This window comes from Pipistrellus hanaki (assembly GCF_964339955.1).
Source record: "Pipistrellus hanaki genome assembly, chromosome: 19".
In the NCBI taxonomy this organism is placed as follows: domain Eukaryota; kingdom Metazoa; phylum Chordata; class Mammalia; order Chiroptera; family Vespertilionidae; genus Pipistrellus; species Pipistrellus hanaki.
Genome location: NC_140521.1, coordinates 8,529,364 through 8,545,836, shown reverse-complemented (window position 1 = coordinate 8,545,836; position 16,473 = coordinate 8,529,364). Strand labels below are relative to the sequence as shown.

Below are 16,473 nucleotides of genomic sequence, written 5' to 3'. Positions count from 1 at the left end.
CTGTGGGGGGACGGGGGTGGGGGCGGGGGTGGGGGCCGAGAGGTGGGGGTGCACACGGCTCCCCCAGACCATCAGCTTCCCAGGCTGGGGCATTCTGTGTGTGTGTGTGTTTTAATGTTTATGTTTGTTTTTAGAGAGAGAGGAATGGAGAGGGAGAGAGAGAAACATGGATGTGAGAGAGACACCGATCGGCTGCCTCCCGCAGGCCCCTCCGGGGCTGGAGGCCACAGCTCAGGCGTGTGCTCTGACCCCGATCCACCCGCGGGCCTGTCCGTGCGGGGACAACGCCCAGCCTCTGGGCCACTCCGGCCAGGCCGTTTCGGTTTGGAGAGCCCTCATCTCCCCATGGGTTGGTTAATTGCCAGTATTTCTTTATTTTTTAAATCCTCACCGGAGGGTATTTTCCCATTGGTTTTTAGAGAGAGTGGAAAGGAGGAGAGACAGAGAGAGAGAGAGAAACACATCAATTGGCTGCCTCCGGCATGCGCCCCGACCACGGCCGGGGGTGGAGTCTGCACCCGGAGTACATGCCCTTGACCAGAATCGAACCCGGGACCCTTCAGTTCACAGGCCGACGCTCTATCCACTGAGCCACACCGGCGAGGACCGGGCCGGTACTCACTGTGCTCCCCGGGCGCCGGGCACCGAGCCAGGCGCTGGGGTCACCGTGGCCGAGTGACCGGCCGTCAAACCCCCGGGCCCCCATGGTGTTTCCATCTGGGGGGGCGAGACAAATTGTTAAAAATCGGGACTGTCCCCCCAAAAGCGGGACGTCTGGTCACCTTATGGTAGACACACTACCTTCTCCATTTGTCAAAATCCATGGAGTGCACCACAGGGGCAGTCGGGGCCCGGGGAGGAGAAGGGGGGAGGAGGGAGAAGGGAGGAGGAGAGAGGAGGGAGGAGGAGGGAGAAGGATGAAGGAGGAGGGAGAAGGAGGGAGGAGGAGGGAGGAGGGAGAAGGAGGGAGGAAGGGGGAGGAAGGAGGAGGGGGAGGGGGAGGGAGGAGGAGGGCGGAGGAGGGAGAAGGATGAAGGAGGAGGGAGGAGGCGGGAGGAGGGGGAGGGGGAGGAGGAGGGTAGAGGGGGAGGAGGCGGGAGGAGGCGGGAGGAGGGGGAGGGGGAGGAGGGGGGAGGAGGGAGGAGGAGGGAGGAGGAGGGAGGAGGCGGGAGGAGGCGGGAGGAGGAGGGAGGGGGAGGAGGGGGGAGGAGGGAGGAGGAGGGGGAGGGGGAGGAGGAGGGTAGAGGGGGAGGAGGCGGGAGGAGGCGGGAGGAGGGGGAGGGGGAGGAGGGGGGAGGAGGGAGGAGGAGGGAGGAGGAGGGAGGAGGAGGGAGGAGGCGGGAGAAGGAGGGAGGAGGCGGGAGGAGGAGGGAGGGGGAGGAGGGGGGAGGAGGGAGGAGGAGGAGGGAGGAGGCAGTGCTGGGTGGCCGCCTGCCCGCCCGCCCGCCGCCAGCCGCCCCGTCCCCGCAGATTCAGCGCGCCATCCACGGCGCCCTGCAGCAGCACACGGTGCTCCTCATCGCGCACCGGCTGAGCACGGTGGAGCGGGCGCACCGCATCGTGGTGCTGGACCAGGGCCGCGTGGTGCAGCAGGGCACCCACCAGCAGCTGCTGGCCCAGGGCGGCCTCTACGCCAAGCTGGTGCAGCGCCAGATGCTGGGGCTGGAGCCCGCCCTGGACCGCGCGGCCGGCCACAGCGAGGCCTGACCGCCCGCCCGCCCGACGCCCGCCCGTCCCGGGGGGCGGAGGCCCCACCCGATGCCCGCCCGGCGGAGGTGCCCGCGGAGAGCAGCCCTCGGAGCCCAGGCCCACGGACCCGGAGGGCGGCCGGCCACACCCCGTGTCACTGCTTCCCGCTTCTCGCCCTGGCCCCCGTGGCCCCCGTGGCTCCATGGCCCCCGTGGCCCCCGGCCACCGCCAGCCCACGGTCTCTCCACCAGTCTCCGAGGCGAAGGCACGGCACCTCGTCACACCAGGATCTCACCGGGCCGGCACCTCTCGGCTGGACGGTCCCTGGTCAACCCCCAGGTTTAAAAACACAGTTTCTCGTGGGGCATCGTGGTGGGCAAGGTCGCTGAGATGTTCTAGAAGCTTCTGAGCCATGGAATGAGTGGCCCTCCTCGGAGCCTGGGGGCGGTCAGGGGGAGCTAGGCCTCTGCCCGTTGCCCCGTCCCTCCCTCTCCCCAGCTTCGTGAGTCGGCCAGGGTGGGTGGAGGAGGCCCCCGCCTGCCCAGTCCGGCCGGCCTCACTGTGAACCACTGCGAACCTAACTGGGGGAGCGAGGGGCTGGCCGGGCCGGCCGAGCCTCGGGGTGACCCCGGCCCAGCACCCGGCGTCAGCCCCGCCCCCGCTCCCCCCGCCGGCCGCCCCTCCTGCCCCCACCTGCCCCCCCGCCGCTCCCAGGCCCCTTGCTGTCTGGGGGGGCCCGTTCTCTGCCCTGATCGGTGGATGGGATGGTGGCAGAGTCCAGGGTCTGGCTTTGCAGGGAGGTTGCAGAATGTTGGGAGAACCCAGTCAATAAAGTGTACTACCTCTGACCTCTGGCCCCTGACCCCTGACCTCTTCCTGGGGCATCTGCCCCATTTCCTGGCTAGGTCTGTCCATCAGACCCAGCTCTCCGGGCACTGCCTGGGGCAGTTGTGGAGAGACTTTGGGGGTCCCGGGCCCCTCTCCCCCCCCCCCGCCCCAGTGTCTGAGCGCCCCCGGGACCTCCGTGCTGACATTCAGGTCCCTGTCTGTGTCCCCGGGGCTGTGCTGGGTAACGGAGACCCGTCTCCTCCGAGTCCCTGAGGCTCCGAGCCTCCCCGGGAGGCCGAGACCCGGCCTGCCCTTTCCCGTCGGGGCCAGGCCCCCGAGCTGCGGGGCGGCCTCTCCCGCGCAGGACGGCGGTCAGTCCCTTTGCCCCCGTGTCCGTCATCTCCCTCCGGCTGCAAACCCTCCCCCGCCTCTCAGCACTTCACACGCAAACACCTCCCGGCGCCGGGCCCCGCTCCCTCTGGCCTCAGCGCTGGTCCCCGCTGCTCCGCCCCAGCCACGCCGGCCTCACTCCTTCTCGCCTCTGAGCCTCCACACTGGCTGTTCCTCCTGCCCAGCACACTGTTCCTTCCCCTCGGTGCCCGAGGGTCCCTCCTGACTCCTCGCTCAGCTCACATGTCCCCCCTTCCCCCCGCAACAAGCCCCGAAGGTGGGGTTTCCCGTCCCCCGATCTGTCGTCCTCACAGCCCCTGCCACCCCCCGACGTCTCCTCCGTCCTGTCCGCTCTGTTCCAGGCACAGGTCTACCCGGTTTGCGTGAACTCTGTCATCACGTAACCCCCCTAAAGCCCCAGAGGCACAGACACCATCACGCCCACTTCACAGACGAGCTGGGAAGGGCTAACGCCAGGCCTCACACCCAGGAAGCGTGTGTGTGCGTGTGTGTGTGTGTGTGTGTGTGTGTGTGTGTGACCCCCACCACAGGCACCGAGGGGGACGCTGGAGGGGGTGCGCTGACCCTGCCGCCCAGGCCAGCACCCCTGTCAGACCCCAGCTCCTCCCCAGGCTCCCCGCGCAGCAGGCGGCTGCCCCAGGGCCCCAGCCGGCCGCCGGGAGCCTGGTCCCCGCCCGGCGGCCTCCTGCCTGCCCGCTCTGCGTGGCTCCGGAGCGCGCTTCCCGCCCTGTGCAGAGCGGGGTCTGGTGCAGGCCTGAAGCCGGAGGGCAGCCCGAGCTCCCTCGGAACCGGCGCAGAGGGGGGTGGGGACCGTGGCTGACGGGGCTCGGGTCCGAGGCTCCAGCGGGGCCCCGCGGAAAGGCCGCTCGCAGATCTCAGGACGTCTCCATCCCCGTGCGAGGTCAGCGGCTTTTTATAGGCGGGCTCAGGTCATTTTTAGAAAACCCAGGTCGCTGAGCCACACCTGCAGGCGGTGTCCGGCCTATACGTTGGTCCAGTCCCGCCGTCTGTCTGCCCAGCTCTCCGCCCTGCCCGTCCCCTCCCGGGCTGGCAATCCCAGGTTCTCCTCCCTGTCCCATGCCGGCGTCAGCTCCAGACCCCCCATGTGCAAACCCGAACCCCGAGTGACCTCGCGAGCCCCCTCCCCGTTGGAAGGCAGAGCGGGTTTTTTCTTTTTTTAAAAAAATAATATATTTTATTGATTTTTTTACAGAGAGGAAGGGAAAGAGATAGAGAGCTAGGGACGTCGATGAGAGAGAGACATCGACCAGCCGCCTCTTGCACACCTCCTACCGGGGATGTGCCCGCAACCGATGTCCATGCCCTTGATCGGAATCGAACCTGGGACCCTTCGGTCTGCAGGCCGACGCTCTATCCACTGAGCCAAACCGGTTTCGGCGAGAGCGGGTTTTTTGATGCTGGGGCGGCCACACAGGCTTACGGAGGGGAGTGGCACCGTTGGAATGAACAGAGCTCCTGTCTCGTTGTCGCCTGCATATTTTTCCACAAGGAACCGCTTTTCCCAGACGTCCGCCCACCCTGTTATTCAGGAGCAATTCCAGACGGACAGGCGGGCCCCAGCGTAAGCCAGAGGTGCCCGCCACTGCACCTTCACCCAGTTATCCTTTACGTTGGCATCTCACGTGGCCCAGGGCCACTCCTCACGGCCAGGGAGCCGCCCTGGCGACCGCTGGCAAGGAGACTCAAGCTCCTGTTGGTGTTTCTGCAGCCTTTCTTTTCTCGTTGTTGTTAACTTAAAAAAATATGTATATATACATTTATTGATATCAGAGAGGAAGGGAGAGGGAGAGAGAGATAGAAACATCACTGATGAGAGAGAATCACGGATCAGCTGCCTCCTGCACGCCGCCTACTGGGGATCGAGCCACAACCGGGAATCGAACCGTGACCTCCTGGTTCATAGGTCGATGCTCAGCCACGGAGCCATCCGGCCGGGCTGGACCTTCTCCGTCAGGGTGAATGTAGCAGATCTGGCTGTCTTCCTCGGTCCTGGGCCCCATGCGAGGCAGTCACTGTGGTCAGAGACGGGGGGCTGTGGGGACCCCGAGCGGACAGCCCTGGCTTGAGGCCCGGGGCAGGGAGGCACAGACCGGCCTCACGGTGTGCAGCCCACGCAGGTGCATGAGCTCAGAAAGGCCTGATTCTCTGCTTAATGCTTAACGCCCCGCAGCTGCCGCCGCCGGCGAGTCCTGCCTGAGGTTTGCACCCTCCGGCCCCCGCGGTGTCACTCTGCACCATCCCTGCACACTGTGCAGCCGGTCCCGGGCAGTGGGCTCCGCGGGAGACAGGGGCCTGGGGAAGCTGCGTCTTTGGTGTCTGGGGAGGGGGCTTAGAGAGTTCTAGAACCTGCACTCTGGCCCCCGCCCCCAGGTCCTCACCCTGGGCCTTCCTCAGCTCGTGCCTTCCCCCTCCCTCCCCCTCCCTCCTCTCAGCTGGTCCCTGAGGCTGAATGAGAGCCTCAGGCGGCAGCAGGTGGGCTGTTCTGGCCCAGAGCGTGTGTGTGTGTGTGTGTGTGTGTGTGTGTGTGTGTGTGTGTGTTGGGAGGGGGCTGTCCATCTGGTTTGGAGTCACAGTCAGCGCTGACAGCCCCAGGACGGACACCCAGGGCCTCGGGGTGCTGCCCCCCAGCGGGGGAGCTGGGGAGGACCCTGCAGGTGGGTACGTGGGGCCGAGCCCCCGCACTGGGGCAGCCGGAGTGTCTGTATCCATCGCCGGAAGCAGTGCCAGGGCTCGGACCCCACCCCCCCCCAGATCTGCTTTTCTCTCCGAGTCCAGCTGCGACCGTCTCTGCCCCCAGAGCATCCAGAGCCGACGGGCTCGGACTCCCCTGTCCTGCCCGCCTCCTCTTCTCCAGGCTCCGGCTCAGCGGGACAGGTAGGTGGGCGCACAGGGTGCGCGGCTGTGAGGGGAGCCCCCGGCTGCACCCTCCCCCCGGGGCAGGTGCACCCAGAGGACAGCGCGGCCGGCGGGCACAGCTGTGAGGCGGGGGGAGTGGTGGGGACCGGGGGGACATGCAGACCTCGCTCCCCTCCTAAAGGGGCCGCCGGCTGCTCGGCCGCGCCCTCGGCCACCACAAGGAAGCGTGTGCCCCGCGGGGCCTGGCCTCCCGTTTCTCGAGGGAAGTCGGCCCACCATCTGCGGACGCCACCCGGCTGCCACGAGAGGCGTCGAGTCCGATGTATAGAAAACACAAACTGGCCGAAACCGGTTTGGCTCGGTGGACAGAGCGTCGGCCTGCGGACGGAAGGGTCCCGGGTTCAATTCCGGTCAAGGGCACGTACCTTGGTGGCGGGCACATCCCCAGTCGGTAAGGTGACCAGACGTCCCGCTTTTGGCGGGTGGTCACCTTACCAGTAGGGGGCCTGCAAGAGGCAGCTGATCGATGACTTCTTTCTCGTGGATGTGTCTATCTCCCTTCCTCTCGGTAAAAAAAATCAGTAAATATATATTCAAACAACACCGCACACACACAAAAAGTTCTTATTGACTTAGGAGAAAGGGAGAGGGAGAGGGAGAGAGAAACATTGATGAGAGTGAATGATCGGCTGCCTTCTGCATGCCCCCTACTGGGGATGGAACTCAAAACCCAGGCATGTGCACCACCGGGAATCAAACCTGCGGCTCCTCCATGTTTGGAGCGACGCTCAGCACTTTATACTGTATATTAACTCTTTTCATTCTCACAAACTCGAGAGGCAGCTACTACGACGAACCCTGTTTTTCGAAAAACACTAGCCGGCAAAAAGCCATACAGCGAAGTGGCAGAGCTGGGACTCGAACCCCGGCAGCCTGACCGCCTGGACCCCACCCTCGAGCCCTTAACCGGAGCCTCGGGCTCACGGGCAGGCTGCCATGCGCACCCGACTCCCCACCCACATTCTTTCCCACCTTCGTGGGTGTGTTTGTTTTTCTCTCGCTCTCCTTTGCAAGGAGCTGGCTGCTCAGGGTTCCTCGTTCCAGCCCACGGAGCTGGGCTGCTGAGTCACTGGGGGCAGGAGCGAGGCGCTGAGTCACACAGGCAGCGGGCAAGACCGAACCTCAGCCAGGCTTCCTCCCCGGCCGGCTCTGAGTCACCCCAGGGGCCCCGGGCTCCTTCCCTGAGGCCAGCCCTTCAGTGGCGGTCACACCCCGCACCTGCCGGGGGCCAGGCGCTGTGCGGGGCTGTGGCCGCCCCGGGAACGGAGAGGGACCGGCCACGGGTGTTTTCAGGGGTTCACGAACCCCAAACGGTGACAGAGATGGGACCCTGATTGGGGAGCGGCCGTGTCTGAGCCGGGGACCTCCCGGCCGAGGCCGAGGGGGAGGAGGAGGAGCCAGACCAGGTGGGGTGACCTCAGGACCCAGCGCTCCCCCTCCTGGGGGGAGACCCCGAAAAAATACGTCCCCGCAGCCGGGACCGGTTTGGCTCAGTGGATAGAGCGTCGGCCTGCGGGCTGGAGGGTCCCGGGTTCGATTCCGGTCAAGGGCATGTACCTTGGTTGCGGGCACATTCCCAGTAGAGGGCGTGCAGGAGGCAGCTGATAGATGATTCTCTCTCATCGATGTTTCTAAGTCTCTCTCCCTCTCTCTTCCTCTCCGTGAAAAATCAATAAAATATATTAAAAAACAAATACGTCCCCGCAGAAACCTGCACCTGGGGTGTTCATGACAACGCTGGTCACAGGAGCCTGAAGGTGGGAACCCCCAGGTGGCCCCCACGAGCGGACAATCAGACCGCGGTCCGGCCCCGGGCTTCCCCACGAGAAGGGAAAGGCTGGGCGTGGCTGCACCTGGTGACCCTCGGACACAGGCTCCGTGCTGGGGGCTCCTTTCCCGGGGTGTGCTCATTGGGGCCTCCGCCCCGGACAGGCGGAGAGAGGCTCAGGCTGGCGTGGCGTGAGGGCGGGGGGAGGCTCTGCTCTGACGGGCCACAGCATTCTGCGGTGGCGGGAACTCTGAGACTCAGGAGCCGCTGGGCTGTGACCTTGTGAACACACTGAGGCCGACACCTGTGTTTCCCCGGGAAGCGCTCAGCTGTGTGAATTTCACCTCGTTTTAAAAAGGCTCGTGTTGATTGTGAGAGAGAGAGGAGGGGAGAGGGAGGAGGGAGAGAGAGACATCCCTCGCCGCCTCCTGCACGCCCCCTCCTGGGGATGGAGCCCCAGCCCCCCGGGAATCGAACCAGCGAGCAACCTTTTTGGTACATGGGTTCCTGCGCGCAATGGCCGGGCTCACCTGGTTTTTTAAAAAAAGGTAAGAGGCCCTAGCTGGTTTGGCTCAGTGGACAGAGTGTTGGCCTGCAGGCTGAAGGGTTCCAGGTTCGATTCTGGTCAAGGGCACATGCTCTGGTTGCAGGCTCAAATCCCAGTGGGGGGCGTGCAGGAGGCAGCCGATCAATGATTCTATCTCATCATTGACGCTTCTCTTTCACACCCTCTCTGAAATCAATAAACATATATTAAATAGAAAAGAAAAGGTAAGAGGTGTGGGGAGTACTGATCCAGGCAAAGAAGTGGCAAGTATACAGCCCACACCCAGGCAGAAGCTCGGCCAGGGACGTACCGGGGGCATCTAAGAGGTGTCACTCCTTCCATGAGGACTGGGGAGCGTTGGGGGGTGGTGGTTGTTTTAACGTATCTTTATTGATTCCAGAGAGAAAGGGAGAGGGAGAGAGAGAGGAACATCGATGGTGAGAGAATCATGGATCGGCTGCCTCTTGCACGCCCCCCTCCCCGCCCCCGGGGATCAAGCTGGCAATCCGGGCATGTGCTCTTGACCGGAATCCAACCCGGGACCCTTCCGTCTGAAGGCCGGTGCTCTATCCACTGAGCCAAACCGGCCAGGGCTCCTTGGAAGGTTTTGGTCCGGGTGAGCTGTGACTGCCCCCCAGAGCTCACTGCCCTGGCCAGGGCCACTCGGGGCAGCAGGCACCCGGGCCGGGGGCCGTGGACGGGGTACGCCGGCCTCGGAGAGGGGGGTTATTGCTTCATCAGCGGGCCTTCTGCAGCCCGGGCTCAGGACATCCGGCTTTGTAACGGAAGCTATTTATAACCGCAGGGCCCTGGGGGTTGAGAAACACTTGAAGGAATTCTCGGCTCTGCCAACAGCGGCCGCTCTGGGGGTAGGCGCCTGGGAGCCGCGACGTAAGCCCCAAACAGATAAGCCGCGGAGGCCCTTCACCTCTCCTGGCCCCGGAGCCCGGCCGCACGGCCCGGGGGCAGCCGGGGACGCGGGGCCGAGCACCGACGCCCGGCAGTTACGTAACCGCGGCCCGGTCTGCGGCCACATGTCGCCGGCCTCTGACCCTCGAGGATCCAGCCTCTCTGGACGCCGGCCTAGTTTCCCAAACGGGAGCCCGGCTGGGCGTCGGGGCTGATACATGGTAGCGCTGGTCAAGGATGGGCTTTTCCAGAACAGGAAGGTGGCTGGTTTGGGGACATCATGTGTGCGGCCGCCTCCCACCTCCGCCGCCGCCTCCAGGCAGTCCCCCCTGATTTCTCACTGCCCCAGCTGGTCTCTTCCGTCCTCCATGTGTCGCACCCGTCACCGCTTCTCTGGCACGTGGCCCCCGGGCCCCTCCTGGCGGTGACGGATGGCAGACGGACGCCCCTCATCTCACTCGGTGACGTGCCCGGGGAGGCCGGCGGGGCCTGGAGGCTCGGCCTCGGCGGGAATGTGATGTTTTCCTCCTGACGGGGGCTGTGGGTCACGGGGAGGAGGGCGCTGGGCGGCGTGCCTCTCTCACCCCGTCACGGCCGAGGGACTTCCTGCCAGCGCGGTGTGTCACCGGGGCATGCCTGCCAGGTGTCCTCCCCGCACCGCCCCACGCCGAGGGAGCGGGCACGGCCGGGCACCCACCCCTGGGGGCCAGCTCCTCCAGGTCAAACCCCGCGACAGCGTCTCCTGCCCTCCGGATGAAGCTGACCGCCCTGCCCTGGCCCGTGTCGCTCAGTGGGCAGAGCGTCGGCCCATGCACCGAAGGAAGGGTCTCAGGTTCGATTGCTGGTCAAGGGCATGCACCTGGGTTGCAGGTGGATCCCTCGGCCCCACGTCCCTCCCTCCCTTCTGCTCCCTCTAAAAAAAAAATATCCAGGGAAAGCCTGTCACCGAGGCCAGGCCCGGGGAAGACCCGGGGAGAGGGCGCTGGCTGTAGCCGGAAAAGGCCTCTCACAGTCACGGAGGCCACGGGCACCTCGATCCTGCGCGCCAGCCCCCAGGACTGTGAGAAATAATCCTCTTGTTGTTTTGAGCAAAAAACAAAACAAAACAAAACAAAAAACCATAAATAAATGAAGGGCAAGAATAGCCTCGGGCGAGGATTTAGAGAAGAATTAAAAAGTTGTCATAGAGCCAAAACCGGTTTGGCTCAGTGGATAGAGCGTCGCCTGTGGACCGAAAGATCCCAAGTTCGATTCCGGTGAGGGGCATGTACATTGGTTGCAGGCACATCCCCAGTAGGGGGTGTGCAGGAGGCAGCTGATCGGTGTTTCTCTCTCATCGATGTTTCTAGCTCTCTATCTCTCTCCCTTCCTCTCTGTGAAAAATCAATATAATATATTAAAAAAAAAAAAAAAAAAGTCATCGAGCTCGAAAATGCTCCTGAGGCAGAGAGGGCCGGGAGGCGGCCCAGCGGGTCTGAGAGGGAAGGAACAGAACCGCCGGGCGGAACGCACGCAGCCGGCGAGAGGGAAACGGAGTCCCCGGGCCGGCTCCCCACACGGCCCTCCCTCCGGATCCCGGACAGAGGCGCCCGGAGCGCGGGCGGAGGGATTGTGCGAAGAGATCGTTGCCAGAGCTGATGAAAAGATGTCAGCCTACAGACCCGAGCAGGCACATGTTTGCCCAGTGAGTCAGTGGACGGGAGATCCCGCGGTTCTGTGCCTGCCCCCGCCTCGCCCTCCGACGTGGCTCCTGGGTGGGCAGCCCCCCCTCCTCTCCCTCTGGGCCCCGGGGAGCCGGGCCGTGGCCTGAGGCCTGTGGCTCCGTGCCTTCCGGTGCCACAGCCCTCCACCCGCTGCTCGCTCGGGGCCTCGCCTCCGGGTTGCCTGTGGGGCCTAATAGACAGGAATGCAGCCCAGCTGCCGTGCTGGGACCGGCGGCCGCAGCCCAGAACCTGCCCCTCGGGGAGCAGGAACCTCTAACCCTCCTCGGTCCCCTTTCTTTCTCGGAACAAAGGGAAGCGTCTCTCGCCAGGAAAACCACCCGGTTCCCCTCCAGCCGGAGGGAAGGCGGTTAGAAAGGGTTTGCAATGATGTCATTCCCTCTGTAGTGGCTCAGGGGACCCCCCCACCACCCAGACCAGGATCCCCTCGCCCCCAGCTGACCTGTCAAGGAGCCATGCTTTTCTAGAAATAGAATGAACGCCTTCTTTCTTTAAAAAAAAAATATATATATATATATATATATATATATATATATATATATATATATATATATATATATAATATTTTATTAATTTTTTACAGAGATGAAGGGAGAGAGAGGGATAGAGAATTAGAAACATCAATGATGTGCCCGCCACCAAGGTACATGCCCTTGACGGAATCGAACCCGGGACCTCTCAGTCCGCAGCCAATCGCTCTCTCCACTGAGCCAGACGGTTTCGGCTAACGCCTTATTTCTGCAGCAAAGGGGCGGAGGCAGACCTGAGCCCCATTCCCCGATGGGCACACGGAGGCCCAGGAGCACCGTCACCGGCTTTCCTCGTCCGCTGCCAGAACCCGCTTCCCGGGCTCCCAGACCAGCTGTTCCCGGGCCCACTCCTCCGATCGGGCGGCCCGGAGGTGGAGGCGACCGAGGCGAGGGGACAGCAGACGGCAGCGCGGGCAGAGCCTCGAGGAGGGGAGGCGAGAGCACCGGACCCCCCTCTGCCGCGGAGGAGACGTGCAGAGTGTCCCGGCGATGGCTGTGTCCCCGATGGATGGAGTGCCTGAATTCACAGCCGAGAAGAATCCTCACTAAAAAAAAAAAAAAAAAAAAAAAAAGCTGCACGGAATCACACACACACACACACACACACACACATGCACACACGCGCGCGCGCGCGCACACACACACACACACACACAGCTCTCACACACACACAAACACGTGTGCACACATGCAAACACACAGCTCACACACGCACACAAGCAGACATGTGTGCACACATGCACACACACATACACACGCACCGGCTCGAACTCTCCCTGTGCCCCGGAGGCTGTGCCCGGGGGCGGGGCCCCCTGAGCGCTGGGGCACCGTCCGGGGCGGAAACCGGAGGAATCACACCGATGAGAGTCCGTGTGCCGCCGGCCGGCGATCTCCCGGTGAGGATGCGGTGCAGGGGGACACGCTCCCGGAGCTCGGTGGGAGGGCGGGCGGAGGCGGACACCACGCAGGGCTGGGACCCGCGCTGACACCCCCCCCGCCCCCCCGAAGGAGACTCCGGGGGCTGCTCACACCTTCTTCGCTGTTTGGATCCGACTCACTATCACATTACACCTTTTAAAAGTACATGTATTTTATTGATTCAGAGAGGAAGGGAGAGGGAGCCAGACATGGGAACATCGATGATGAGAGGGAATGACGGGTCGGCCGCCTCCCGCACGCCCCGCTCTGGGGATGGAGCCGCCGCCCAGGCTGTGCCCTGACGGGGAATCGAACCGTGCCTTCCTGGTTCCTAGGCCGATGCTCAGCCACGGGGCCACGGCGGCCGGGCTCGCGTTATAACTTTAGAAACGAAGAGGCACGGGAGATAACTCCCCACCCCCCGGTGTGGGCTGGGCCAGGGACCGCCCGCACAGGGGGGAGGGCGGGAAGCGGGGGAGGGCGGCTTCGCAGGGAGACTCCTGACAAACACGCCCCTCCCGTGACCCCGGTGAGGCCCCGGGACGGTGCGAGGCCTCTGACGGGTCTGACGGAAGGGCACCCGGTCCCTGTGTACATTCATTTTATCACGAAAGACGCCAGGCTCCCCGAAAGCGAGAGAGACCCGTATCACCCAGTTAAGAAACGAAAGATGCAAATGATTTCTAGAACTGGGGAAAAAAAAAAAAAGGAAAGAAAAACCGAGGCTTAGAAAGGCTCTTTTTAAAATACCGCCTTGAGCCGAAACCGGTTTGGCTCAGTGGATAGAGCGTCGGCCTGCAGACTGAAAGGTCCCAGGTTCGATTCCGGTCAAGGGCATGTACCTTGGTTGCGGGCACATCCCTGGTAGGGGGTGTGCAGGAGGCAGCTGGTCGATGTTTCTCTCTCATCGGTGTTTCTGGCTCTCTATCCCTCTCCCTTCCTCTCTGTAAAAAAATCAATAAAAAAATAAAATAAATAAAATAAATAAAAAAAAACTCAGCCTGCTACGGGTGGTCCGACATTTCAGTAACCCACCCCTGAGGCCTCGGCAGGGCTGGACCACACGATCTCTCGGCCTCAGACGCCCCCCGGGCCGGACGCTCCCCACCCCTGCCTCGAAGGACACATGCTCCCATATGGATGAACCTTAAGGACAGACAGGGACGGGAAATCAGCCGTCACAGAGGAACCCGTCCTGGACGATTCCACGCAGGTGAGGTCCCCAGGGGAGTCAGAGCCACAGGGACAGAAAGTAGGACAGCGGTCACCAGCGGCGGGGACACACACACACACACACACACACACGCACGCACGCAGAGGCCCAGTTCTGGAATACGACGGCGGTGATGGCTGCCCCACGCGTGCATGTGCTTCCTGCCCCCGCTGTGCCCTCAAACGCTGTTTACAGGTACATGTGACATTGTATTTTCTCACAACAAAACAAAACAAAACAAAACAAAACAAAAACGACCAAGGCACTGCTTTGGAGCGCGACATCCAGTCAAGTGGAAGTGTATCCCCCCTGACCTCCGCCGATGGAAGGATTAAAAAAATAATAATAAAAAAAAAAAGATCCTAAAACAGAAGACTTTACAGTTATGGGGAAAAAAAAAAAAAAAGAATGTTTCCAACCAAATGAATCAGCAAGGATACATTTCAGAGAGGCAGCGTGGGAACAAAAAAGCCAGCCCAGAAAGGTATCGTCTGTATCGTTTTTATTGCGTGTATGGATATCTGTGGTAAAGAGTTACGAGGACAGGGGCTGCCCTCAGAGAGGGAGAGGAGACACGGGCGAGGAGGAAGGCCCTGAGGCGTTCCCGTGGTGCCTGTGACGTGCGCTCCTTAGCCTGGTGGTCCTTCACGTGAGTGCTTGTCACCTTCTGCTCTTTTCCTGTGTGCCCGAGACTGCTTACCAACCCCTCCCGGAGGGGCAAAAGGTTTTAAAAAATCCGGAAACCAAAAGGGCTCAAAAACAATCAAGCTTTGCCGAAACAGGTTTGGCTCAGTGGATAGAGCGTCGGTCTGCGGACTGAAAGGTCCCAGGTTCGATTCCAGTCATGGGCATGTACCTTGGTTGTGGGCACATCCCCAGGAGGGGGTGTACAAGAGGCAGCTGATCGATGATTCTCTCTCATCGATGGTTCTAACCTCTATCCCTCTCCCTTCCTCGCTTTGTAAAATCAATAAAATATATTTAAAAAACAACAACAATCAAGCTTCCTGCTTGATTCCCACCTTTACAACATAACAAAATGATACGCACCTTAACTGCACTTTTTAAAATAATGCTTTATATTTTTATTTTAAATATATTTTATTGATTTTTTACAGAGGAAGAGAGAGGGATAGAGAGTTAGAAACATCCATGAGAGAGAATCATCGATCAGCTGCCTCTTGCACACCCCCTATTGGGATGTACCCGCAACCAAGGTACATGCCCTTGACTGGAATCGAATCCGGGACCCTTCAGTCCGCAGGCCGAAGCTCTATCCACTGAGCCAAACCGGTTTCGGCTATATTGTTATTTTTTAAAATCCTCACCTGGAGAGAGAGAGAGAGAGAGAGAGATGAACCCGGAACTCAGGAATGTACCCTGACCGGGAATCGAACCGGCTTTTGACACACACACAGGACGAGGCTCAACCCACCGAGCTGCCCTGGCCGGGCTGCCCTATACCTTTCTCTCCTCTCCCTCCCCAAGAGCAGGGACTGAGCCTAGCATGACTTCCTCTCCTTCCTGATGACTGGTGCTCCGGCCATGCTGGGCATTCAGACCTTCGCAGACGCCAGTGGCCAGGGCGGCCACGTCAGGCCTGCGTCCTTCCTCCGGGAGGGCCTGGCGGCCCGCCTGCCGCCTCAGGGGGTGGCTGCCCCACCTGCCCGCCCCGCCCCGCCCGCCTCTGCTGTGGACACCTGGTCACCAGGTCAGCCCGCGTTTCCTCCCGGCCCTTCCAGCTGCAAACCCTTCACCACAACCCTCCCACCTCACCTCGGAGAGAAAGAATCCCGATCTCAGGGCTAGAGGATTTTAAGGCGCAGCTCCGAGACGGTTAGGCATTTTTTTAATTTTATTTTCTGGAAGGGTGCTTTCCGAACGGCTCCCGGGGTTGTGTAACCGGAGTGGCTGCTGGGGGAACAAGGGCTGCATTGAGACGGAAGCCCTGGCACATGCTCATTCTGCCCTCGGCGTGCCAGCGCAAGACCTCAGCTCACCCGCAAAGGTGGCCGGGCTGCAGGGCGCCGAGGCCGGCAGACACAGCACCAGCCGGGGCAGGAAGGGGGTGTTCACGTCCCGTTCCCCCTCCCCGACCCCCCTGCACCTTCAGGTGGCGGGTTCGACGCCAATTCGAGGGCTGGCTGTGTCTTTCCTATTGTGGACCCCTTGTGAGACACAGCGAGACGCTCCCAGGGCAGCAGCACACGGCGTGGCCTGCGGTCTGCCTGCCTGACAGAGGAAGTGGGTGTGACGAGGAGGGGGGGGGCAGAGCACAGGTCACAGGTTTGGGGGAGGAGGACCGGGCAGGGCCCAGAGGAGGGACCAGGGCCCGCCGTGCGGACCCCGCGTGTGCTCGGGGGCTGTTCTCGGCGAAGGCGCCGCGCCCTGTGTGTCCTGGGACGTTCTGGCGCCTTTCTCTCCCCGTCGGCACGTCTCAAGCTTCCCGAGTGAGAACTTTCTGGAAAACACGACTGTTCGTCTCACTTTGGCAGGTCTGTTCTTATCCTGGAAAGAAAAGAAGAAAGAAAATAACTGAGCTAGAATCCCTCCCTGACCATAAATTTGATTTTCTACTTCCCCTTCCTCTTTTTTTTTTTTTTTTTGTGGTTTTTCTTTCTCAAAGCCACATTTTTAAATTAGAAATTTATTTGTTTTTTATTCCTTTTGTTGTTGTTGTTGTTGTTAATCCTCACCCGGGGATATTTTTTCCATTGCTTTTCAGAGAGAGAGTGAAAGAGAGGGAGAGGAAGAGAGAGAAAGAGAGAGAGAGAGGGAGAGGAAGAGAGAGAGAGAGAGAGAGAGAGAGAGAGAGAGAGAGAGAGGTGAGAGACATCAATTGGTTGTGCCCTGACCAGGGGTGGGGAGTGAACCACCACCCAGATACATGCCCTGCCCGGGAATTGAACGCAGGCCCTTCACTGTGCAGGCCAATGCGCTAACTACTGAGCTCCTGGCCAGGGTTAGTGGCTATTTTTTAAAAGATTCTTTTTAAAATCACT

The 16,473-nt window shown here is 61.5% G+C and overlaps 1 protein-coding gene and 1 long non-coding RNA gene across 5 annotated transcripts in view; one reads left to right on the top strand and one right to left on the bottom strand.

Annotated features, from left to right (window-relative positions):
* The window catches only part of ABCB9 (ATP binding cassette subfamily B member 9), a 33,456-nt gene extending 30,912 nt beyond the window's left edge, over positions 1 to 2,544 (top strand). For all 4 annotated transcript variants that reach the window (XM_084867783.1, XM_084867784.1, XM_084867781.1 and 1 more), the window contains exon 12: positions 1,471 to 2,544. In XM_084867783.1, the coding sequence (XP_084723909.1) occupies positions 1,471 to 1,707 (237 nt within the window). In that variant the 3' untranslated portion in view covers positions 1,708 to 2,544. The remainder of the gene's footprint in view (positions 1 to 1,470) is intronic.
* Positions 2,545 to 14,716: 12,172 nt separating this feature from the next.
* On the bottom strand, positions 14,717 to 15,683 carry LOC311613411. The gene is made up of 3 exons (XR_014793451.1): positions 15,579 to 15,683; positions 15,248 to 15,385; positions 14,717 to 14,799 (listed from the first exon to the last, which is right to left on the bottom strand). It is a non-coding gene; the product is annotated as an uncharacterized lncRNA (long non-coding RNA).
* Positions 15,684 to 16,473: the final 790 nt, after the last annotated feature.